The 24,107-nt window shown below is 48.2% G+C and overlaps 2 protein-coding genes and 1 long non-coding RNA gene across 9 annotated transcripts; 2 read left to right on the forward strand and 1 right to left on the reverse strand.

Annotated features, from left to right (window-relative positions):
- Positions 1-474: 474 nt before the first annotated feature.
- LOC139596071 (uncharacterized) lies at positions 475-5,531 on the reverse strand. The gene is made up of 2 exons (XR_011681236.1): positions 4,726-5,531; positions 475-4,605 (listed from the first exon to the last, which is right to left on the reverse strand). It is a non-coding gene; the product is annotated as an uncharacterized lncRNA (long non-coding RNA).
- Positions 5,532-5,648: 117 nt separating this feature from the next.
- Positions 5,649-14,767, forward strand: CNBP (CCHC-type zinc finger nucleic acid binding protein). Of its 4 annotated transcripts, none has more exons than XM_071440076.1 (5): positions 5,649-5,806; positions 11,984-12,103; positions 12,371-12,465; positions 12,639-12,841; positions 13,704-14,767. In XM_071440076.1, exons 2-5 carry the CDS (start codon positions 12,001-12,003, stop codon positions 13,819-13,821), a joined length of 519 nt encoding a protein of 172 aa, XP_071296177.1. In that variant the 5' UTR covers positions 5,649-5,806; positions 11,984-12,000; the 3' UTR covers positions 13,822-14,767. The 4 variants fall into 4 exon arrangements, with proteins under 4 accessions (XP_071296177.1, XP_071296179.1, XP_071296178.1 ...); XM_071440078.1 differs by having other exon boundaries at positions 12,374-12,465; XM_071440077.1 differs by having other exon boundaries at positions 5,650-5,806; positions 12,371-12,466; positions 12,643-12,841.
- A 1,506-nt stretch (positions 14,768-16,273) lies between these two features.
- ISY1 (ISY1 splicing factor homolog) lies at positions 16,274-23,221 on the forward strand. 4 transcript variants are annotated; one of them, XM_071440071.1, is made up of 11 exons: positions 16,274-16,408; positions 17,005-17,027; positions 17,685-17,736; positions 18,484-18,549; positions 18,986-19,028; positions 19,196-19,308; positions 19,491-19,608; positions 20,289-20,411; positions 20,606-20,709; positions 22,136-22,222; positions 22,499-23,221. In XM_071440071.1, the coding sequence occupies exons 1-11, from the start codon at positions 16,406-16,408 to the stop codon at positions 22,604-22,606; spliced, it is 840 nt and encodes a 279-aa protein (XP_071296172.1). In that variant the 5' UTR covers positions 16,274-16,405; the 3' UTR covers positions 22,607-23,221. The 4 variants fall into 4 exon arrangements, with proteins under 4 accessions (XP_071296172.1, XP_071296175.1, XP_071296176.1 ...); XM_071440074.1 differs by lacking the exon at positions 16,274-16,408 and adding an exon at positions 16,594-16,623; XM_071440075.1 differs by lacking the exon at positions 16,274-16,408 and adding an exon at positions 16,638-16,657.
- The last annotated feature ends 886 nt before the right edge of the window (positions 23,222-24,107 follow it).

Consider the following 24,107-nt stretch of genomic DNA (forward strand, 5'->3'; position numbering starts at 1 on the left):
TAATGAGATGTTGGGGGGGACAAGCATTTAATCCTTTTTGCTTTGGCAAGCTGCAAACAGGACACCAGATGGGAGATATTTAATAAATAAACACTGCAAAGGCTCTGATCCACCTATAGCCAAGTCCTGACTCAGCCTCCTCTTACTGAAATCACTTGGAGCCTGGTCAAGTACAGATAAAGAGCTCATTTCAGCCTTGGATCCCAGCTGAGCATTGCTGCAGCCAAACTAGGTTAGGAACCTGCTGCTGGAGCCATGGCACTGTGAGGGGTCAGGGCAGCTCTGCCTTGAACCCTCTTCAGTCCAGTCAGCCTAGACCAGGCCATTTCCTCTGCTTCCAGCTCTGGAAAACTTGGTAAAGCTGTTCCAGCACCTGGCTGTCTCTGCTCTGCCACTGCCCTCTTGACATGGTATTTTTTCCCTAAGACTCTTTGCTTCCCAGAGTTAACTGTGTGAAAAACGCCAATCACGTGGTTTTGAAATTTTTAAAGTTTAATTGTAATAAAATGGTTATAAAAATAGTAATACAAGTAGAGTAATAATAATTTGGACAATTTGGATTAGGACAATAGGAGACAATAGAAACAAAGCGTTACAGACATCTGGGTACCTTTTTCTGGGCAGCAAAAGCCCGAAAAAGGACCCACGTTAACAGAGGATTAACCCTTAAAAACAATAACCTGTTGCATATTCATACATCTCATACATGATGCATAAATTCCATTCAAACACAGGATTCTGTCTGGGCATGTCAGCTTCTCCCTCTGAATCCTAACAGTGCCTTCGAGGCAGAAAGAAGTTCATTTCTTCTGATAAGAGGGCAATAAATTCTTTTTCTCTGAAAGATTTCAGTGTCCTGTGGCTGCTATCTCGCTGCGAGTCCTTCCTTTAAAACAAGTATCCTATATAGCACAGTTTCTATTTTAACATTTTTTATAACCTAAAACTATATTTACCACACTACTTAAGAGAATTAATACAGCTTTACTTTCTAACACAACACATATAATATTCATTTTAATATTTGCAAAAAGCCAATCATAAAATACGCATTTTTCACAACTGAACAGTCATGGGGGGATGGCCCCTCAACAAGATGAAGCTTTGGTGTAAGGAACACTTGCTCAGTGTCAAATGTTCACTGATACAAGGTGGGCTGGTTGTGAATCTCAAGTGGAGGCTCCAAAACCCATTTGACCCAGCCCAGTGGAACTGCCCAGCAAAGAGGTTTGGTTGTGTTTCACAGACACATTTTATGGAAAATCCTTTCCATAGGATTTTTTCTCCTAAGAAGCTGAGAGGCCTCAGGAACAAAATGTAACCAATGGTTATCTGCTGCTGTGGAATGCAACAGGTGCATCTGGGATTGGGCTCATGTGGTTGTTTCTAATTAATGACCAATCACAGTCAGCTGGCTCGGACTCTTTGCCCGAGACACAAGCCTTTATCATTCTTTCTTTTGCTATTCTTAGCCAGCCTTATGATGAAATCCTTTCTTCTATTCTTTTAGTATAGTTTTAATATGATATATATCATAAAATAATAAATCAGCCTTCTGAAACATGGAGTCAGATCCTCATCTCTTCCTTCATCCTCAGACCCCTGCAATCACTGTCACAGCTGTGGGATCTGATCCCCCTCTGGAGTCACAGCTCAGGACATGCCCTGTCAGAGTCGGCAGAATGCCACAGGGATTCAGCTGCTGTCAGCAACACCATGGAAGGCCTGGGTTTATCCAGTCCAATAATGATAAATTAAGAATTGATACTTTTTATTGCATAAACACTGCATAGACATTGCTGGCCACTGATTCCTCATCAAGAAAACTCCAAGTTTGGAATCACTCGTGCAAGTGGCTGGGGGCAGTGATAAAAGCATTTGGAGCAAGGGAGGAGCCGGGGCTGCAGATGGACTGCGGCAGATGCCCGAGGGCAGCCGCTGATAACAGAGCCGGCACCCCGGGGACAATCCCGGCACATCCATTGTCCGGGATTACCGCAGGGCACTGCCCAGAAACTGAGGCAGCAGAATGAGCAAACCTGCCCTCCAGCGGAATCTCCCATTTTAGAGGGACACCAGAACTCCAGCAGCACTGTGCACATCAGCATCTCTGCTGTTCTCAGGTTTTGGAGGTTATCCTAAAATATTTGGGGGTGTGTGGTGTCAGAGCCACCCTCAGCAGAGGTCTTTGCAGTGCCACAGGCCATCAAATGCTGCTGGGATTGGAACATGTTGCCAGCTTAACAGCCACAGCATTGGGCTCAGGCTGAGCTGTCCCTGTGACCAGAGGAAATGACACCTGGAAGGAAATGACACAGGGTAAAAACAGCATCCCAAGCATCCCAGCCAGCAGGTTACTCCACAGGGTGTTTTAAAAATAAAGGAGAGCACAAGGAGGTTTGCATGTTCTTGCCATGTCACAGAATGTGCTTGAGGACATTTGACTGAGACACTTTCTCCACACTGGTTATGGCCTCATGGTGACTTTATCTGCACTTTTACCTTCCTGTTCTGCTGGGACACCAACCTGTGCTCCAGGGCCCCCTTGTACCATGTACCTTGTGGCTCTTCATTCCACAGGACTTCCTGAATAACTGACTTCAATCTCTTCAGAGAAATAGAGGGATGATTGTGTAGCTGCAGCTCCTCTTAGTTAGCAAAGGAAGTTCTTTTTGCCTGGTTCTAAATGTGGGTATCTGTCATGAGCTAGCTCATCACTCTCATGTCATTATATGCACAAAATAAGAAATTATTGGAAATCTCATCAGCTAATTACAACAAATCAAAATGGACTAAGCATCTGGAATCAGTCAGTGTGATTGCTTCTCCTCAACCAGACTCATTTTGCCCTAGAAGATTTCCTATAGCTAATTTAGTACAGACACATTCTCAAGAAAGACAATTAGCCAGCAACTGCATCAGTTCTCTACCCACAGCTCCAACCACTCTGAGGAAAACAGTGCAGCAACATGGGTTGCAAATTTGGATTTGTTGTTTTATTTGGTCTTTAAAAGATTTGGCTCTTTGTCCACTACTTGCAAGGACTGTGTTAGGAAAGATGTATTGCTGGAAAAACAGAGTGCCCTCAGAAGGGAGGGCATGGAGCTCCTCTGAGCACAGCTATTCACAAATTGCTCTGGAGCCTTGGGGTTTCTGGGGCAGACACTGGACCTGACATAAAATTGCATTTTCCTTGTGTGCAAGAAATGCAAACACTTTGTGCTTCCACCTTGTTTTCTGTCTCCTTTGTTTTCTCTTGGAAGTACTGAGCCAGGAATAGATGCCGTGCTCCTCACTTTTGTTCTCCAACTGCAAGACTATCCCTTGCCTAAATATCAAAGAGAAACTTGCAAAACAAGAATTACAAGTTTTCTGAAGATACAGCAAGCCAAATTAATTCTTGAGGCAAGTACACAAACTAAGTGCTGTTGAAAGACTCTCTTACTATCTGCTGGGGGAGAATTTCCTCCATTATAATGAAACATAGCTAAAAATATCCTGTATAAGAACACTGGGGCTGAACGTGAGGCAGTGCACTTAGAGAGGATGATTAATTGGTGTGTCACCAGCAGAAACACTTCTTGAGTAAAGCATTTTCACTCACTGCTGCACCCTGGTTCCACTTCAGCTAAGGGAGAGTCCAGGGGATGATTTGAAGTTCTTTTACATAAAGGGTTTTGATTTGCTCAGGGCAATTTATCAGCTCCATCAGTCACAAAAGCTTTTTATGACAGTAAGTCTACAGTTGCCACCAAGACTAAGCTTGGAGTTTCTTGGGGTCATGGACAGTCCCAGAAGTACAACCAGCAAAACACAAGAAAAAGTTAGAAAAGTTTTATCCCAAGAGGTTTGTCAGTCTGAAATTCCTGAGTCCTCTTACAAAGACTAAGAGAGAAACCAGGTTTTATTTCTCAAAAAAAAGTAAAGATTTGATGAAAAAAATGACAATGTATGATTTTGTTTCTGCAGCCTTTGTGAGTGACATTGATCTGTTGCTTGGGTTTTTTCATGAGGTGAAAAAAAATGAGGATTTATAAGCTCTGAGCACTTCCTTAGCTCCACATGCTATTTTTCCTCCCTTTATCACCTTAAAACTGCAGTAATTGATTGAAACGAAAAGTGGGACTACTTGTGAATAGGACTGTAATGTATCCGAGGCAACCAAAGGCCATGAAAATTATGCTGGACTAGGACTATGACAGTAGAGATTTAAAAAGTAATTAATGGGAAGAAATGCTGTTACTGGGGAAAATGTTATTACAAGTTTAAAGCCCGCTGGCAATGCTGATGTTTTCTGAGAGGCTCATCCATTTTCACAACTTGGGATGGGTTAAGTTCTGTAGAAAATACAGCATGTAATAAACCACACCACACAGACACGCAAACACAGCACTCAAAACACAAATAAACCCAAGTCCATCTTAAATGAGCTGCACTTAACAGGGAGGAAAAGACAGACGTTGTTACTCATAGTCTAATTAAAGAAACTTAACAGTGCTATAATATTAGATTTACAGCTCGAGGAAAGGTCAATCCAAAGCGTCTCCAGATCTGCCTCACACATTTCATTCCTGAGCCCGGGCACTCGGTGCGGGTTTCTTGTACCTGATGAGCAGGAAGGAAAAGACATTTAAACAAAACGATGACAGCTAATTGTGGGTAACGCTGGTGCGTTGTACTTGATGCACTATGCACGCAGGAGTGCAGTTTGGGGCAATAACTGACCTAAATTAATTTATAAAGTTCCCAGGCAAAAGGGAGATTTATGTAAAACATCCTCAGAACGCTGAACTAAGCGCTAACATTGCTTCTGAGCTTCGCGTACACGTACAGGCTGAGAGCAAATTCTGCTCAGCAACTCGAAGAACTTTTCCCCCCGCAGTGTCTGGGCTGTCCCGGAGCCCGAGCGGAGCCCTCAGCGCTGAGGGAGCCCCGAGCCCTCCCGGCCCCGCGTCCTCCATTTCCTGCGCCGCGGCGGCGCCCGCGCCCCGCCAAGATGGCGGCGGCGCCCGAGGGCCGGCTGAGGGCGGGATGCGGCCGCTGCCCGCTCCCCTCAGCCCCGTGCCCGCCCCAAGGCCGCCCCAGCCCCGCGGGCTCTGCCGAGCGCGGCACTGGCGCCTGGCGGTGTCCGGGCAGGGCGGCGCGGGGAGCGGGACGGAAGTTTGAGGGAGGCTGCCGGGGGACGGGGAGGCGGCAAGTCCCGGGCAGGTTTCGCTGGAGCGCGCGGGGTTTCCCGCTGGAGGCCTTGGGCTGCCCGGCTCGGCGCGGGGACCCGTGCGGGACGGAGGAGCGGGGCTCCTCGGTACAACATGGAGTCACCGCGGGGAGCGGACTAGGCCAGGCCGAGCAGCGACAGGGAGGGAGTGAGGCGGCCAAGGGCTCCAACGCTCCCAACAGCCACTTGACTGTGTGCGGTAGCACTGCCGGGGCTGCGCTGTGCCTGGGCTGCGCTGTGCGCGGCGCGGGCAGAAGCGGGCAGTGAGTCACGGGGACGCAGCGCGAGCTGAGCGCCGCCATGGCCTCCCCGCCCGCCCCCGGCCAGCGCGCGGGAGGCGCGCCCCGCCCACCCTCCGGCCGCCACGGTTGGGTGTCCCCGTCCGCCGCTCCCATTGGCCGCTCCGCAGCGCCGCTCTGCTCCCATTGGCCGAGGAGGGCTCCGGCGAGCCGTGCGCACAGCGGCGGGGCGGGGTGAGCCGACGGGCCGTGTGCACACCGCGTGTGGCGCAGGCAGCGGGACCGGCGGGGCCGAGCGGGCGAGCGGAGCTGAGTCGTGCGGGGGCCGCGGCCGCGGGGAACCGGACCGCAGGTACCGCCGGGGGGGTGCGAGGGAACCGCAGGGGAACGGCCGGGGGTCCCGCGGGGCCCCGAGACGGCAGCGAGGGCACTGCGCGGGACGGTGATGGCGCTGGCGCACTCCGGCCTAGCGCGCGGGAAAGTACGGCCGGGCGGGCGCCGGCGCCATTCCTGGCCCTGCGGCGCCCTGGGCAGGCCGTGAGGGCCGCTAGAGCCGTGAGGGCCGCGGGCCTGGAGAGGGCGGCGGGCGGCGGCGGGTGAGTCAGGTCTGGGTTCCGGGAGCGCCCAGGGAGCCTGCGCCGCTCGGGGGAGGGAGGCCGGGGCGAGGGGGGAGCCGCTCCGCTCGGCCCGGGCGCGGCCCGGAGGGGCCTCACGCTCGGTCTCTCGGCCGGGGGTGGTGGGCGCCGGGGCCGGGGCAGCGCTGCACGTGGCCGCCTGGGCGTGGGGAGGGGGAGTCCGGCCGGCCCGCCCGTGAGCCAGCGAGTTTGGGGAAAAGAACGTCCTGTGAGCCTGGGACCTGCGGAGAAGGGCTGGTATTAAATATTTTCTTCACTAAATTGTTATTTTTCTTTTTATTTTTTCAATTTAATTTTGAGTCCCCGCTGGAGTCCCGTCGGCGGGGCCGAGCGGGGCCGCGGCCCGCGCACCACGTGGTTCCCCACGTGTGGGGCGCTGCCGGAGAGCGGAGGGTCGCGGTGTCGCAACTGTTTGCTCCTGCCACAGGCACGGATGGTGGCCTGCTCTAAATCCAAATGTGACCTATAAATGGATAGGAAAAATAGTCTGTGCCATCTGCAGATCGCGGGCTGCGGGGCGGCCTTTTATTTGAGTTCCTGTCTGGCGTAGTTCTCAAGTAACCGCTGTTAGTCATTTAGGAGCCGGCATTGTCACAACGTTTATTAAATCTAATAGTGACTTCTGATTTCCTGTGTGCACTCAACGTGATCCCATCGCCACGCGGCTTTGGGCTTGCCTAGCCTTGTTTCCTTCTTGAGTGCAGACTTGCCTAGAGTAGCAATCCTGCATCCGTCCTCAAAGGGAAGAGGTTAAATAGGTTCACTAGAGCTGTGCAACAGTCCTGAGAGTCACAGGTTTAACCTGCCATTTCAACTGACTTTGGTAATGTCTGGGCTGAATGGTATGTTTAAAGTCTCACATGTTGCTCGTGGTGTTTAAATTTAAAATTTCATACAGATAGACAGGAAAATTCAAGTGGAAGGTGGTAAAATGTGCATATTTGTTCAATAGGGTTTAGCCCTTTCCATATTAACTAGTATGGAGAGGCAGAAAGTGCTAGTGAGTCACTCCTTGATGAACTTTTGTTCTCTCTCTTGTTTGTGTCAACAGAGATATCTGAGAATTACTTGTCTAAGTGGAGTCATGGTGTCCTTTTGGCCTGATTTCTGTCCTCTCTTGAGTCTTAGTTAATGTTAAGCAGTCCTGGGTCAGCCTGGCTGTGAAATGAATTGAGGGGTCCTAAATGGAGCATAGGGATTAGCTTTTCACTTCGGCAGGTTTCCTTGAATTTTCAGGCTAGTTTATTTCAGAATTGGGGTGTTATTACTTACTGGTCAGAATACTTAATTTTGTAGCTTGTTCTAGTGAGAACAGAGGAGGGAGACGGGAGCATCACTTACTCTGCTGTAGCAGGTTTTCAGGTTACACTGTGGAAATAAACTGCTAAATGCGAGTGGCTTTGGTCGCAGTCACGTGCTCAGGAATTCTTACAACATGTTGCTTGGGAAATAAAAACTCCCAGGTGGTATTTCTTGTAAAATGAGTAATGCTTTGACTTCTCTTTTGAAACGAAATGCTAGCTTGTGATTAGCAGGCCTTTGTGCCTCCTCAGTGCTCCAGAGGACAGCAGGGCTGTGCTTCCTGTCACCTTGGGCTTTCATCGTGCTGGGCTCTGGCTTGTCCCATGCAGCTGTGGTGCTGTGGGTTGCTCACAGCAGCCTGGGAATGGGAAGGCCCTGCTGATTTCCCAGGGGTGCCTCTGCTGGAGCTGCCTGGCTGGAGCAGGGGCTTCCTCTGCTCTGTGCTTGGACTGAAGGAGTGAAGTCCTGCTGGTAGGACTGCGCTGTTTGTAGGGCACAAGAAGCACTGAAGTAGAGTGAAGAGAATTGCCCCTGTTCTGTTGGGCTGTTGGATCCTAAGGAGCTGCTGCTATCCAGAACAATCCTGAGTAATCTCAGAGGTGGAGCTCAGCTTCCTTTTTGCTATGAGGAGCCCAAGTTAGTTGTATTTTAGTTTGTTAAAACAACTTCTTTGGAGGGCATCTAGGCTAAAAGCCTTATAAAATGAGGAGTTTACAGTGGAGCTTTGTGGCAGTGTTTTACATCATCAGGTCTAAAGGGGCTACTAAAACAGAGCTGAATATTGCTGAATCTCATGCTTGAAGGCTGGAGATTAATAGCACCTCTCCTGTTCTAAGAGTCTTGAATATGCATTAACTGCAAAGCCACAGAAAAACACAGAGTATGAGACAGGAAACTTCTTGTGTCAGAGGTGTCTCCTATGACTAATAGAATCATCAAGAAACTCTCACTTTAAAGTTTGGTGCTCAAGTTGCACTCAAGAACTTCAGCTGTCCTAGCAAAGTGCTGTGGTGCCACAGGGATCTTTGTCGTCAGTCCCTGCTGTTTAGCAGTATGGCCACCACACAAAACAAGGTCTAAAATTCATTCTTCATAATGTTTCAGCTTCCAGCTGCAGTTACAGAGGTCTTTAGGAGGAGTTTAGGTAAAGAACTCCCTTCTCTAGAAAGGTAAGGTTTGAGGTGAGAAAGCACAACTAGACCTGAGTTTCTGGAGGGGTTTTGGGAGCTAATGCAGGAGGCAGTGCCTTGCTGTATCTTGCAGAGTTTGACCTGTCTCAGAAATGCCAGATGAGGCTGTAGTTGTAATTTCTTTTCCATTCCCACTTTTCCTGCCCTGGTGAGGTAAAAATCTGGTTCTGGTTTGTAAGAAGGGAGGGGACGATGACACATGGACAGACAGGACAGGCTGCTTTGTGTAACACATCTGAGCTGTGCAAAACAGTGATAGCTGGGACTGAAAACTTTCCAAGAAGACTTAGGTAGCTTTCTTACAGAAGGCTTACTTAAGGTGGCCTTGACAGATAAAAGGAACTGCTGGAAACTTGCCTGTGATGACAAAATGGAGGGGTATTGACTAACAGAGAAGTGTTTGAACTTGGGTGGTTTTACTGGGCTCATTTTTTTCTCTGGGAAGTAACTGAAAACTGCAATGGTGTCCAGAGTGCTTGGAGGCTCTCCATTTAAGGGCTTGTCTTCTGAACCAGCCTTTTCTGGTTGTTGCTCCTTGAAGGTGGCTGTTGGCTTTCTCTGAAAACTGACTCCTTACAGCTCACACTGCTGGGGAATTCTGTCCTATGTGAGGCTTCTTAGGATGCAGGCAAATAAAACCAGTGTCAGCTGCAGCCACCTCTCACTGGTGAACCCATTTGCAGTTCCAGATCCTTTACAGGAAGGATGCAGAAGTTTAACATGAAAATACTGGTGGAGAGAAACTTCAGGCAAACTGTTTGGATGTGTTTAAAGGAATCTGAGGATGGAGCAGCTTGCTCTGTAATCACCTTTGTATGGCAGCTGTAACCTTCCACTGCTGTTGAGCTCAGGGTGGGCAGAGGGACCTCTGAAGATTGAGGTGTTTGAATGAATCTCAGTCTGGAAGGATCCTTGCACACAGACTGCTGTTGGGCTTTAGATTTCTGCTGCAGTTTGTGTAATCTTTACCAATTTGCTGTATAGCAGAGGAAGAGAAACTTGAGGTTTTGCCTTTGAGGGGGCAGTTAAAAAGGAAAAAACCCTCTGAATCAGATGTAAAACTTGTGTATTGACATTCCTTTGGGGCAGTGAGCTTTTGTCCCTCCTGCAGCTGCTGACCCGCACTGGCAGAAGGACAGACTAGCTGTAGGCTGCCATTAATCTTGGTCTAAAAGCTCCCCACTGTGTATCTGGAGCAGGTCTGGCTCACCTGTCACACATTTATCTTTTGCCACGTGTTAACCTGGCTGGTTCTGTCAGTGCTTCCTGTGGGGCACTGCCAGCAGTTCCCAGTCCTGTCACCTCCTGCTGGAGTCTCAGCTTCATGCTTGGGAGTGAAGCCTCTTCACATGTGCTGCAGGTCTCTTGCAGCTGGTGCCTCTTATTTTGCTCTTTTTAATAGATTTTGTGTTGCCATTTGATAATGCTGTAGTGTGAGGACTGTTGTAATGAAGTGAAGAACAGATAGATTTCAAATGCAGAGACCCCGTGTTGGCCCTCTCGCAGATGAGGAGCAGCATCCTCTGCGGTGCCTGGCCCAGCTCCTGCAGTTGGCCGTGCTGTGTTTTTCCTGTTGTGCAGTGTCAACAGGGTTGCTATGAAAGCAGGGATAAACAATGGCACAGGGAGTGCCAGCTGCTGCCAGCAGGGCGGGCAGTGCTCAGCCTGCCTGCCCTCAGAGGGCGCTGCAAATTGAGCACTGAGTCAGTGTGAAATCAAGTGAATCTCTCCAAGTGCTCCAACAACCAGCTGGTTTAATTTTGTTTAGATGTGTCTAAGGTCCTCTTGCAGCTTTTCACTCCTAACCCTAACCTGGCCATCTTTCATTTTGAGGGTAAAATACATCAACTAGTCCAGCTGGAGGTTAGATGTGGGGTTATAGAGATGACATGCTAGAGTATGGACCTCTTGTATTTTAAATTCTTACCCTTTTACTGTGGTTGAAATAGCCATTTCTGTTCAGAAGACCATCAGAGAGAGGAACTGTTTTGAGGGAATAGTGGATAAAAAGCCACACTGAATTTATGAAACATTGAGGTGCTTTGGAAATAGCTAAATGACAATTCATGTTTAGATGCACACTCTGTATTTAAGAGCTAAATCTGGTTCTTTCTGGAGGTCATGTGTTGTTCTACTGTTCCTGTAGTGGCTTTCTTCAAGGCTCAGCTTGTGGGAGTTCTGTAATCCAGGATGTTGGAGGTCTGGGAGGAGGGGATTCATTCTGTAACATGAATAAACTGCAGGGTTACAGGGGGATTACCTGGAAGGGGGATCAGGTAAACTGTGAAAGATACCAGATAATGATTCTACTTCTGTTGGGTAAAGAATAATGAATTGGGAGAGCGTATGTGAGGTATTAAAACTTCAGGAGACTTCATCAAAACAAAGCTTGACATGCGTATTTTTAGACCAGTGTACTTTAAACTTGTCTTCAAGCACTCTTTTAAAAAGACTTCAGTTTAAATGTGTAACTTCCTTGTTCTTTTCTTTCTGGCTCTGGAGGTGTTGTGTGAGTGTCCTGCAGCTCAGGGGAGGTGTGGCAGAGTGAGCACAGTCTGGAGCCTGCCCTGTCCATTGGGGGCTGTGCAGGCTGCCTCTGCTCATGCTCCATTCCCAGTTGGGGCTGTCAGAGCTGCCTGTCTGATGCTTCCAGAGCATTCTAAGGATGTTCTGCCCCATTAGCTTTTCTACATAGTTAGCAAGTATCTGCTGTCTTAACATCTTAAAACATTTTCTTTCGTGTATACCTGGAGTGGAATATGCATCCTGAGCTAAAGGTTAATTACAAGATGTAGTTTTGCTTTTCAGAGTTAAACTTCTGTTTAGGTCATAAAAGACCTAAACTCTTCAAGTGTTAAGCTAAAGGGCTTTTGAATGCTTTAGGTTTAATACTGCCTATTCTTGGCTTCCAGTCAGTAAAGGTAGTAGCTGCCAGGCAGATCCTTTAAGAGAAAATGTAACAACTACCAGGAGGAAATAACTTGTAGAGATTAAGTTTCTGGCTTTTGAATTTAACTCTCAGCAAGAAGGTGCTTTACTGAAAGGGATAATGATATTAAAGCTGCTACTACAATAGTTAAAGGGATTTCCTTCTCTTTTTCCCCTCTCTCTGAACATTTTGGAATTTTTTGAAGTAAAGGGTGGCTACAAAATACTTAGAGGAAAAGTTACATAGCACATTGTCTGTTCAAAGCTGTCTTACTCAAAGCAAAGTGGAGGCAAACTTGTATCCTCTGCGGTGGTTATGATCCGATACTGTACAGGACAGGACTGACTTAGCTGGAAGTCCTGTATGGTTTGCACTGCCTTTGCTGAGGGGCTGGGAAGCCTCTGAATCTCTGATTTTCATGTAGCCTTGGGCTGGGGGAGCAGAAGGTGCTCAGAAATGTCCTCCTTGTTCAGACAGGTGATCTGCAGCCATGAGCAGCAACGAGTGCTTCAAGTGTGGCCGTACCGGGCACTGGGCCCGGGAGTGCCCCACTGGGATGGGCCGTGGCCGTGGCATGAGGAGCCGTGGCAGAGGTGAGTGAGGGTGTGGGGGCCGTGCCCTTGTGTTCCTGTGCACAGCTCCAGCTGCCTGCTGTGTGCGCTGCCAGCCTCTGGCAGACCCCAGGGAAGAAGCTGAGAATCTCATTGATAATAAGAACCAGGAAAACTTGCCTCTACCTAAGAGTTTGGCCAGGGGCTCTGAGAGTGAAGCAAACTTGTCAGTTCAGTTTGTGATTGATTCCTAAAAGTATTCAGAATGTAATACTTACTTCTCTTTATTTTCTTTTAACCCTTTTCAAGCAGGCTTCCAGTTCATGTCTTCGTCTCTGCCGGATATCTGTTACCGCTGTGGTGAGTCTGGCCATCTTGCCAAGGACTGTGACCTTCAGGAGGATGGTAAGTATCACTAAATATTCCATCTCTTCAGTGCCACAGGCAGAGCTGTGTGCCTGAAGAGAAGGGGCTGGGGTTCCCTGGGAGCAGGCAGTGCACGTGCCCTGTTGCCAGCGTGCTGCCCCTCGCTCTACCAAGGTTTTATAGTCTTGTTTGGTATGTTTTTCTTATTGTGGAAGCCTGCTATAACTGCGGTAGAGGTGGCCACATTGCGAAGGACTGCAAGGAGCCCAAGAGGGAGAGGGAGCAGTGCTGCTACAACTGCGGCAAGCCCGGCCACCTGGCCCGCGACTGCGACCACGCAGACGAGCAGAAGTGCTATTCTTGTGGAGAGTTTGGGCACATTCAAAAAGACTGCACCAAAGTGAAATGCTATAGGTAAGGACTGACAGGCAGCTGTGAGATGCACCTCTTGTGCTGCATGTGTTCTGTGTCTGGTTTTGGTTGGGAAATACAGTTTGTTTGAACAGTTACCCACTGTTGCTCAGAGCTAAGGCTTAAACACTTACTAGCAAGGTGGAGTACAGATTCCATGCTGTATCTCTACATGGCCACCCAGTGCAGGTGCTCAGTCATTGGAGCTGTGCAGGAAGGGTCCTGTCCTTTTGCAGAAGGTGGCAGGAGGCCCTTGGCTGTAGCAGAGGTAGGCACCCTGTGTCTCCTGCCAGAGCTAACAAACCCCAGCTGTACTGCCCAGCTGACTGGCACAGCCAGCCCCAGCAGGAGCACACTGAGGATGCTTTGCTTATGGGAACAGTGAATAGAAGTGGGTGTTAAATTGGTTTGAAATGCCATCTTCTTCAGAGTGTTGTCTGCTTTTTGAATGCAGCATATACCAGAAACAGCACGTTCCTGAGAGCAGTATTCTTCACCCCCACCAACATTCCCTTCTGTGGAGGAAGGAGAGAGAACATGGTGTATTTGAGTTAAAACTAATTATTCTCAAAACAAGGCTAAACTGCAAGCATAAGCATTGGGAACAGGCAAAACCCAAGACACAATTGGGAAAAAACCCTGCAATCCCACAAAGCTGATGTACAGTGATTAATGGGAGTTGATCATTTGGGAGCAGTTCATGACTGCTGAAGACAAACTTGCTTCATGTCAGAGAGTTGTGGAACAGAAGCCTTGAACGCAGGACTAGGCTTGCATGAAAGTGAAGTAGACAGTGTCCTGGGCAGAGTAGGATTGCTCCTGTGGGTGCTGTGGCTGCTCTGACAGAACCTTTGCTCTTTTGCAGGTGTGGTGAAACTGGCCATGTAGCCATCAACTGCAGCAAGACCAGCGAAGTCAACTGCTACCGCTGCGGCGAGTCAGGGCACCTTGCACGGGAATGCACAATTGAAGCTACAGCCTAATTATTTTCCTTTGTCGCCCCTCCTTTTTCTGATTGATGGTTGTATTATTTTTCTCTGAATCCTCTTCACTGGCCAAAGGTTGGCAGATAGAGGCTACTCCCAGGCCAGTGAGCTTTACTTGCCGTGTAAAAGGAGGAAAGGGGTGGAAAAATCAACTTTCTGCATTTAACTACAAAAATGTTTATGTTTAGTTTGGTAGAGGTGTTATGTATAATGCTTTGTTAAAGAACCCCCTTTCCGTGCCACTGGTGAATAGGGATTGATGAGTGGGAAGAGTTGAGTCAGACCAGCAAAAACCCTCTCTGGGTTACAGGGAAGTGATCCTATGCAGGAGGAATGAAATTCTGGAAGTGTCTAAACTTCCTCATAACTTTTATTTTATTACAATGGCCTTGGATTGTCTGACCTCAGTAGCTGTTAACACCAAGTGATATCTGCATCAGGCCCTACCTAGAGCATATAGCTGAGTGGGAGTAAACAAACAAGATGCACATGCCTGTTAATGGCCATGAGAGAGAGAGAGAAATCTGAAATAAATCTAAAAGTAACAGTAATTCAGTCAGTGAATGTTAATGTTGGAGATACAGAACGCAATGGGAAGCTTTTGAATAAATATCTCAAAGTCAATCTGAAACCCAGACATCAGTGCTCATAGCATAAACAATTTGGAGCTATTCAGGAGTTGCAAATAAATGCATTTTCACAGAAATCAAGATGTTATTTTTGTATACTATATCACTTAGACAACTGAGTTTCATTTGCTTGTAATCGGTTTTTAAAGTAAGATGGTAAGAGCAATTGAAGTCCTAGAACATAGAAAATGTAATTTTAACTATCAATAAAGCTGGAGGAGGAAGGGGAGTTTGGCTAAAGTTCCTTTTGTTTATTTTTGGTTTTCCTGTACACAGTGCAAAACAACATATTAAAAGGGGTATGTGGAGGTTCAGCTTGGCCTTTTCTTTTCTGCTGTCTCATGTTGAGGTCCTGTCTGCACACGTTCATGGGAGTGGGGGCTGGATGGGGGCTGATTGCATCTGTGCTGGTGCACTTGAAGCATTTAATGGAAAACCACTGAAGGAGGAGGCTGCTGGAGGTGCAGTTCCAAACTCTGAGTAGGTCAGAGTGGTGGTTGAGCTGCCACAGTGGCACTGAGAACCTAAAGCTTCTGCACCTGCACTTGCCCTGTCCCTGTGCTGGTTCACAGGGGTCAGTGACCAGAAAGGAGCTGATAGAGAGAGGCTCTTGACATGCCCTCAGTGGGTACAGTCAGCGTGCAGGGGCTCTGGGCTGGGCACTGCTTCACCCTAGGGCAGCTGCAGAAGGGGGTGCTCACCCCTGGTGTGCGGACTGGGCTTTGCCCAGAGTGCCTGAGCTGCTGCCTGTGCTCCAGCTCCGGCAGCTCCCTGGAATCTGCAGTTAGGGGCAGGGATGGGGTGCTGGACTCACATTTGAATTGTCACTAAAGGTTTTCCTGTCCAGTCCCAGAGGCTGTGGGGGCTATAGCAGTGAGAAGGGGGCTCTGGTGTCTCTCCCTGCAGAAGTGCCATACTGGCAGCTGCAGCTGTGCTGGAGACAGATGAATTGGCCCTGGCACTGTTATCATTACAGTTACTGTCAGGGTAGCGTTCCTGGTAATTTTGGAAGCAGCAGTGAAATGTCTGGGTTCTCCTGGGGTAGTGCAGATAGCACATGGTGGTTCAGCCTGCTAGGCTGTGACAAATTGAGTCTTTGCACACAATTTTCTTAGTTAAATAGCAGTAAACTTTGGACCTCTCTGATTACAAAGACATGGAAGTCTTTGGGCCTTTAATGACTACAAAGTGGTGTTTTCCTCTAAAAAAATCTATACTTTTATACAAACAAAACAAGATTTAAAAGCTGAGGAACAGAAACGAGGCAGTAAGTTCCAGAAGAAGAAAATTACTTCAAAAGGAGATGTCTCTTCCTTGGTCTTCCTTCTGTGAGGACATTGGTGCTGCTGTTCATAGTCAGTTTTCCCAAGTGAACAGGAGCTGGACAAGCAAGTGGTGATTTCATACATGTGGGACATGGGAAAAATCAATTCCGTGTGTTTCATGTTGATCTTTTTCACTGCTACTGAGGCATCTCCTCATTCCTTATGGCAAACTCATGAAGTGGTTACAGAGAAGGACTGTCGGGACCAGACAAGGGACAATGGGTACAAACGGAAAGGGGAAATTTACATCAGGTATTGGAAGGAGCTTCTCTGCATGTGAGGGTGAGCAGGCCCTGGCACAGGGTGCCCAGAGCAGCTGTGGCTGCCCCAGGATCCCTGGCAGTGTCCCAGGGCAGGCCGGACGGGACTGGGAGCAGCCCGGGGCAGCAGTGGGAGGTGTCGGTGCCGTGGCAGGGGTGGCACTGCGGTGTCCCCAAGGTCCCCCCGCACCCGGCCCTCCCTGGCCACCCCCGGCAGCGCGCATGCGCCAAGTGGGGTCACCCGATCCTGCGCGAGCGGGGTGCGCAGGCGCACTGGGGAGCGGGGCCGGGTTCAGTTCCGGGGCTTGGAGCTGCTCCGTGCACGGCGCGTTCGGCGGGACCGAGGGGCTGAGGGCACGGCGGGACCATGGTGAGTGCGGGACTGGGACTTGAGGGGCTGAGGGCACGGCGGGACCATGGTGAGTGCGGGGCTGAGGGCACGGCGGGACCATGGGGAGTGCGGGGCTGAGGGGCTGAGGGCACGGCGGGACCATGGGGAGTGCGGGGCTGAGGGGCTGAGGGCACGGCGGGACCATGGGGAGTGCGGGGCTGGAACCGAGGGGCTGAGGGCACGGCGGGACCATGGTGAGTGGGGGGCTGAGGGCACGGCGGGACCATGGTGAGTGCGGGGCTGAGGGCACGGCGGGACCATGGGGAGTGCGGGGCTGAGGGGCTGAGGGCACGGCGGGACCATGGGGAGTGCGGGGCTGAGGGGCTGAGGGCACGGCGGGACCATGGGGAGTGCGGGGCTGAGGGCACGGCAGGATCATGGGGAGTGCGGGGCTGAGGGGCTGAGGGCACGGTGGGACCATGGTGACCGCAGGGCTGAGGGGCCACTCGGCACTTGTTGTCCCCTGGTGCCACTACCCGGTGAGGGGCCCGGAAGGGACCAGCCAAAGGCTGGGAGCGCTGGAGGAGCCGGGCAGGGACAGGGGTGCCTGAGGCCGCTCTGTTTGTGTCTTGCAGGCTCGCAACGCGGAGAAGGCCATGTGAGTGCGCCAGGGACACCTCCGAGCCTGGGCTCACCTCAGAGCTGGTCTCACACATCCGTGGCTGCTGGCCCCGACTGTACCTGATCTCACACACCTGTGCCTGCTGGCCCACAGAACACACATCTGTGACTGGCTGGCCCATAGAACTCGCTGTTCAGCCTCTTTTAAAGCATCAACAGTTTAATGATATTTTTGGGTACTTAGTTGTGCGTGTGCTGGCCCAGAGGCAGTGGGAGTTGGAGGACATCTTCACACACATGTACCTGGTGCTGTGCAGCTCCTGTAGCTGTGCTGGGTGGTTCTGTGTAGGAGAGACCCTGTAGTAATGTACTTGTCCTCTTGCAGGCTGGGGGATGAGTACACTGAAATGTGCTGTAAAGGACCCTTGTGGTTTTAGGCAGTTCCCATTTTGGCAACAGAGATGCCAGGCCAGATAGGAGGAATCAGTCAGCATTGCTTTACTTGAGAAATGAACCACTGAGGATTTTGTGTGTTGAGAAGTCATTAGCTGGAAAAAGCTGGAGGTGCTCAGTGAATGTGTTCAGGCCTTTGTTTTTTACAGACTGTAATTGAGTCCATAATAAACATCCAGAGCAAAGCTTGTTCCTGTTGGAATGTGGATTTGTGAAAGTAAATCTACTTTCTTCTCTTTAGGACGGCCTTGGCAAGGTTTCGGCAAGCTCAGCTGGAGGAAGGAAAAGTCAAGGTGAGGTGTAAAAGCCCTGGAGGTTTGGTAGCTCAAGGCAGGCCTTGTTCAGAGCCCAGGTATTCTGTGCTTGACTCCAGTTAGAAGGAAAATATTTCAGCTGACTGTATTTCACAGTCACACAGGCAGGAAAATTCTCCACTAAGGTTTCTCCAAACTCTTTTTACTTTTCTGTTTCATATTGCATATTTTGCAGAGAAAAGGGGTTTAATACCTTTAAATAAAAGGTGGAGCTTTTAGTAAAAAGGTAGAGCCTTTTAATAAAAGATAAAACTGTGGGGAAGGGGACAAAATAACTGCTCACAAAACCCTAGAAGCAAGATGATGCATCAGTTTGTATAAGCAAGCCAATGGAATGTGAAGAAGGTTGGGAAGAAGGTACTCTGTATAAACTGGAAAAAATTACATTGTGTAGGAGTAGCATTGAGAAAAGCTTAACCTTAAGAAGGTGGTGTGTGCTGAAAATGGTGAAACTGTCCTGAATATAACATTTGTTGTATTGGAAAGGATTATGGGGTGAGAGATTTTGGTTTGGATAAAGTGGATCTAAGTAGGTTTTTGTAGTCTGTGATAGTTTAATTTGTCAGGGCTGTAAATCATTACTGTTCTTCACTTACTACAACTCGATGGCAGCAGAAGGCCCTGGAGCTTGGTAACATAATTTGGCATTAATGGAGCAGTAGAGCCTGTGTGAAATGCTGTGTCAGTGCTCAGCTGAATCCCACGTGTGTGCTGTTCTGTCAACAGGAGCGAAGGCCTTTCCTTGCCTCAGAGTGCAATGAGCTGCCCAAAGCTGAGAAATGGAGGAGACAGGTAATGCCAGCCTGTGCATTTTCTAATTCTGTAGGAAGTAGAACTTTACACTTCCTGCTTAGACAGCCTGCTTACAGGGGTTTTCCACACTTGCAGTACCCTGACAGTTAAATCACAGAACATTTTCTAAGATTGTACAGCTCAGTGTTAAGAGTAGCTCCTACCACATCAGGTTGCTGCAAGGCCATGTCCTGCTGAGTCGTTAACATCTCCAGGGATTTAGATTCCAGGTTCTTGGAGCTGCTGTTCCAAATGATTTTGGAACAATCTTCCTAATGATTTCTTTCCCCTTGAATTTAATCAGAATTTCTCCAGCTTCAACTTGTGTTTTATTGCTTCTTGCCCTATTGCCATGCACTTCTCAAACAATCTTGCTCTGTCTTCTTTGTTCCCTCCACTGGTTGAGAAATTAATTTCTGTGTTCTTATTTGACTAGATCATTGGGGAGATTTCCAAGAAAGTGGCACAGATCCAAAATGGTAAGATTTTTCTAACTATGTTTTATTTTTTGAATATCCAGTCATAAGCAGTGTCAGTAAAAATCCCAATTCATGTAAACTGTACTGTTTCCATTGCAATAAATTCTGAAATTCCTCTGGTATTTCTCTGAGCTTCCTAATTTTTTGGATTTTTTCCTCTCTAACAGCTGGATTGGGTGAATTCAGAATTCGGGACCTGAACGATGAAATAAACAAACTCCTGAGGGAGAAAGGACACTGGGAATACAGAATAAAGGAGCTGGGAGGTCCAGATTATGCTGTAAGTGTGGAATGTGTTGTTCTGCATGGTGGTTCTGCTCACAAGTGAAGTGACTGCTGAGAAAAATATGTAACATTTAGTTAGCCATGGATGGCTTCGCCAGTGTTATTTTAATTTAGCCCCTGAAATGTTTGGCTGTGTTAGAAGAAAGTTTTAAACTATGAACTCTGTTTATTTTCCAGAGGATTGGCCCAAAAATGTTAGATCATGAAGGGAAAGAGGTCCCAGGAAACAGAGGCTACAAATACTTTGGGGCTGCAAAGGATTTGCCAGGAGTAAGAGAACTTTTTGAAAAGGAACGTAAGTAAAGAGCAGCTCCTCCCAGACATGAATCTGTGTAGTAGAATGTCTTGAGTAAAATGCTGTTGTAGTTTGTGGGGAGTGCTGGTAACAGCATTTCTGAATGTCTTAGGCCAGCTCAGTGAAACACTGAGCACACATAAATAAATAACTAAATGCTAGAGCACCTTGGGCTGTTTGCAATTAAGGAAATGTAGTAAGGAGCTGACTGGTTCCTACTGGGAATTCCACATGGTAAGGACTGATGTCCTATAGAAACTTTCAGCATAAGAGGCAAACTTCAGTGAGAAGTTGTAAGTGGTACTCAGAGTTCAGGACTAGAAGAAGGGAAAGTTGGGTTGAGCATAATTTTTGAAGCAGGAATGAGTTTTCATAATGAAAAACTGGAGGTAAGGGGATGAAACTTTGTCATGAAATGAGTGCAATTGCTTGGGCCTGAAAGTGAGGCAGAGACAAATTATGGGAAATACTCCAGGGTGTGGGGGAACCATTGGGTCATGTACTGGAGCTGGTTTGTGCAGGCCACAGGGTGACACCAGTGCTCCCAGTGCTGGCAGCAGCTCCATGGTGCTGGGTGTTGGCTGGCACGAGGCAGCTGTGGTGCTGTGAGGTTGGGCACACCTGGGGACACTGAGCAGGGGATGGAGGTGGCCTGGTGGGTGACAGTGGTGTTCCTGCAGCCCTGCCACCCCCACGGAAGACTCGGGCTGAGCTGATGAAGGACATTGATGCTGAGTACTATGGCTACAGGGATGAGGATGATGGCATTCTGGAGCCCCTGGAGCAGGAGCATGAGAAGAAAGGTATGTGAGATTCCAAACCTGCACAGAGCAGCCCAGCAAGGGCTGCTGATGCACTCTGAACTGAAGGCACCTTTTTTTTTCTGATGTAGAGGATTTAGGCAAAGGGTTTAAGTCCATTGGAAGAGCTCTGGCAATAAGACCATGCTGCTCTGACTGGCTCTCAGCCACACTTGCCATTTTCCTTTGCTCCCCAGTTATAGCAGAAGCAGTGGAAAAGTGGAAGATGGAGAGAGAAGCACGACTTGCAAGAGGTGAGGAGGAGGAGGAAGAAAACATCTATGCTGTCCATGAGGAAGAGGTAGGGGTGGCTCAGGTGCTGTGACTTTTCATGTGTCTCTGTGCTTCCTTCTTGGACATGGCATTACCCTGCCAAGGACCTGTCTGCTGCTGTGCTGGCCCTCTCCCCACCTGGAGAATCAGTAGCAGGGGAGTGCTCTTGGCCCAAGCTTAGGGAGTGCTGGGGGCTGGCAGGTGAGGACAGACCTTTCACTGCAGTGAGAAACACCTTGCTGTGATCTCAGTGGCACAGTTATTGTCATTGGTGTGTTGGTAACACTGCTGAGTCTGGCTCCTGAGCACAACCTGCCTCAGTAACAGCACAAGCAGCTTTGGGGACAGGAGAATGTCACACTGCCACTGTGTGAAAACCCAAGGGCTGCAGGGCCTTGTTTGCCCTTGGATCATGATGCAGCAGGGCTTTGCTGGTGCTGCTGTCACTGCTGTGACATGGCTGGTTCTTCTGACATGAGATCTGCTGCCAGTGAGATCTGGAGAAGGGTACTGGAAACAAGGTCTCAGGTACTGGAAACAAGGTACTGGAAACAAGGTCTCATTTCTCAGTCTGTATCTGGGTGGGTTAAGCACAAGAATAAAAAGGAGGAATCCATTGTGATGGTGTTCACAGGGGTCCCAGGATGAGGGAACAGATGAGGATCTGACTCCATGTTTCAGAAGGCTGATTTATTATTTTATGATATATATTACATTAAAACTATACTAAAAGAATAGAAGAAAGGATTTCATCAGAAGGCTGGCTAAGAATAGAAAAAGAAAGAATGATAACAAAGGTTTGTGTCTCAGAGAGTCTGAGCCAGCTGACTGTGATTGGCCATTAATCAGAAACAACCCCATGAGCCCAATCCCAGATGCACCTGTTGCATTCCACAGCAGCAGATAACCATTGGTTACATTTTGTTCCTGAGGCCTCTCAGCTTCTCAGGAGGAAGAATCCTAAGGAAAGGATTTTTCATACAATGTGTCTGTGACAATCCATCACATGGATCTGGTGGCTCCTCCAGTACCTGTTTTATTTGTATAATCCCATGGTTCACGAGCCCAGCTGTTGGGTGTGGGACCAGAGCAGTACAGAGCTGTACAAGGAAGTGGTACCCATATTTTTATAGCACTTGCTGCTTGGCTGGCTCCTCTTCTGTTCACAGCTTTGCTGTGGCACCCAGAGTTAGGGAAGGGGAGGAAATACAGCTTTACATCCATGGCCATGCCACAGCAGAGCAAAGGCCATATGAGAAATGGAAGCAGTAGTGCTGAAAATGTCCAGGAGCAGGGTGTGCATGTGATCCTCATGTTCTTTTGGTGCTGGGTCCTCTTCACTCATTCCTGTGTTGTAGTGTTGATCATGTGTTGTTCCTTCTGGCAAAGCAAGTGAAAAAGGGTTTTTATGACCTCTATAGAAATAACCTTGATGTGATTTTTTCACTTTTCAGTCTGATGAGGAAGGTGGCAAGGAGAGAGAAGGTGAAGACGGCCAACAGAAATTTATTGCGCATGTTCCAGTGCCAACTCAACAGGAGGTAAGGCAGAACAGCACTCAGCTGCAGAGATGCACACTGGCTTTTGCAAGACATATCTTAATTCACATCAGGTCATCAGTGAAAGGGCCCTAAATTTGTGATTTCTGTGACTTGACTCTGCAGCTGTTTAATCCCCTTGCAAATGCTATAACCCTTTTGACCTATGAATTTCCAAAACTTTCCTAAGTATTCCATAAATTGGGAGGTGTTGTGGTATAGCTGAGTATCTGAGGGCTCAGCATCTCAGCTGAATCCCCCCTGTTTTTATCTCTGCAGATTGAGGAAGCTCTGGTACGAAGAAAGAAGATGGAGCTGCTGCAGAAGTACGCCAGTGAAACCCTCCTGGCCCAGAGCGAGGAGGCAAAGACACTGCTGGGATTGTAGCAGTGCACAGTGTCCTGCTCTGTGGGGAATCCCTCTGAAAGCAGCAGGCTCCTGAGTTCTGGTAGCAATGGGTTTTAGCTCTGCAAGTTCCTTTGGATGTGGAGCAGGCTGCTGGGATTACAGCGTGGTGTGCTGGAAAGGGTCAAACCTTGGTGAACTCATCTGTGCATCTAACAGCTGCCTTCAGTACTTGCAGTTTGGGACAGGGTCTGTGCTGTGGGGCCTCCTGCAGATAGAACCACACCCAGTGAGCTCCTCAATCCTGGAAGAAAACCCATGGTGTTCCTGCCATCCTGTCTGCTCTGTAAGTGTGCACATCTTCTCGTGCTGGGTATTGTTGAGCTGAGAAGTAACTCACACTATTACACTTGCTTCATTTGCCAGAATAACCTGGAACCTGTCTAGAGGGGCCTTGAAGGCAGATTTTAGGAGTGACTTTGGAGCAGATTTAATTCTTTCTAAAACACATGCAATGTCTAAAACCTGTTACCTTTTTTGTGGTTTGTAACTGTGCCCGGATGAATTGCTTAAATGCTGGATATTCCAGCAGCTACTGTAAAAAACTTTGCAATACTTTGTTCAAATATTTTTTATTAAAACTTATTTACAACCTGATGTCTGTTTTATTCTAGCTCAAAGGATTGTGATGATTCCCTAGTGGTAGCCAAAGATTGGGATCATAGACAGCCATCCCTGTAGGGATTGAAGCTCTGCATCCCCTACTGCTCTTGGCTTGTGAATCCTGGGACAGGAGGCAAGGTAGAGCCTGGTCCAAGTCTTATGGATGACTAATGCTGTTGTACAGGTCTGAATGAATGGCATTTGAAGGTGGACAGCTGCAGCCCTGCAGAATTTCTGTCTAAGGAACAGAGTATTGAACAGCCAGGTCTAGGACTGTTCAGCATTTCTGGATGCTCTCAGGATTTATCTATTGCAATCTATTGTGAATAATCCACTCCAGAACAATTAAAGCTCTAAATTATAGAGACAAGCTTTGTGTTACTTGATGAAGTGATCAGACAAAAAAAAAAAGGAATTGAAAAAGTGGAAAGCATAGCTGCCAAATTAAAACTAAAAAAAACAACCCAGAATAAATCAAAAGCTCAATTATTGGTAGCAAGCAGACAACTAACATCACAAACACATTCTTCTCTCTTCCTGGCAGCAGTGCAGCTTTCTCTGCTTTGTAAGAAAGCAGCAAACAATGTCTTATGGCTTACGATAATTTGTTGTAGATTTGCTTAAGTGTAGACTGGAGATAACCAAACTAGATTTAAGCAGGGGAAAAAACAGCTGATTCTTATGACCTGAACAGTCTGAGGGCTTGGTGATACCAATGGTAGATCCTTCTGTCACTGTATGAATTTATAAGATAAAAGAACACACAAGGGTAAAGGCAGATCAGGGACAGAGTGATGATAACAGAAATACAAAAGAAGAATACATGGAAAGAATGGGGAAAAAAAAACCATCAGGATTGTAATTACATTCATGTTCAAAG

This window comes from Agelaius tricolor, unplaced genomic scaffold (assembly GCF_023055355.1).
Source record: "Agelaius tricolor isolate 1412-34295 unplaced genomic scaffold, bAgeTri1.0.p SCAF_14, whole genome shotgun sequence".
NCBI classification, from domain to species: Eukaryota; Metazoa; Chordata; class Aves; order Passeriformes; family Icteridae; genus Agelaius; species Agelaius tricolor.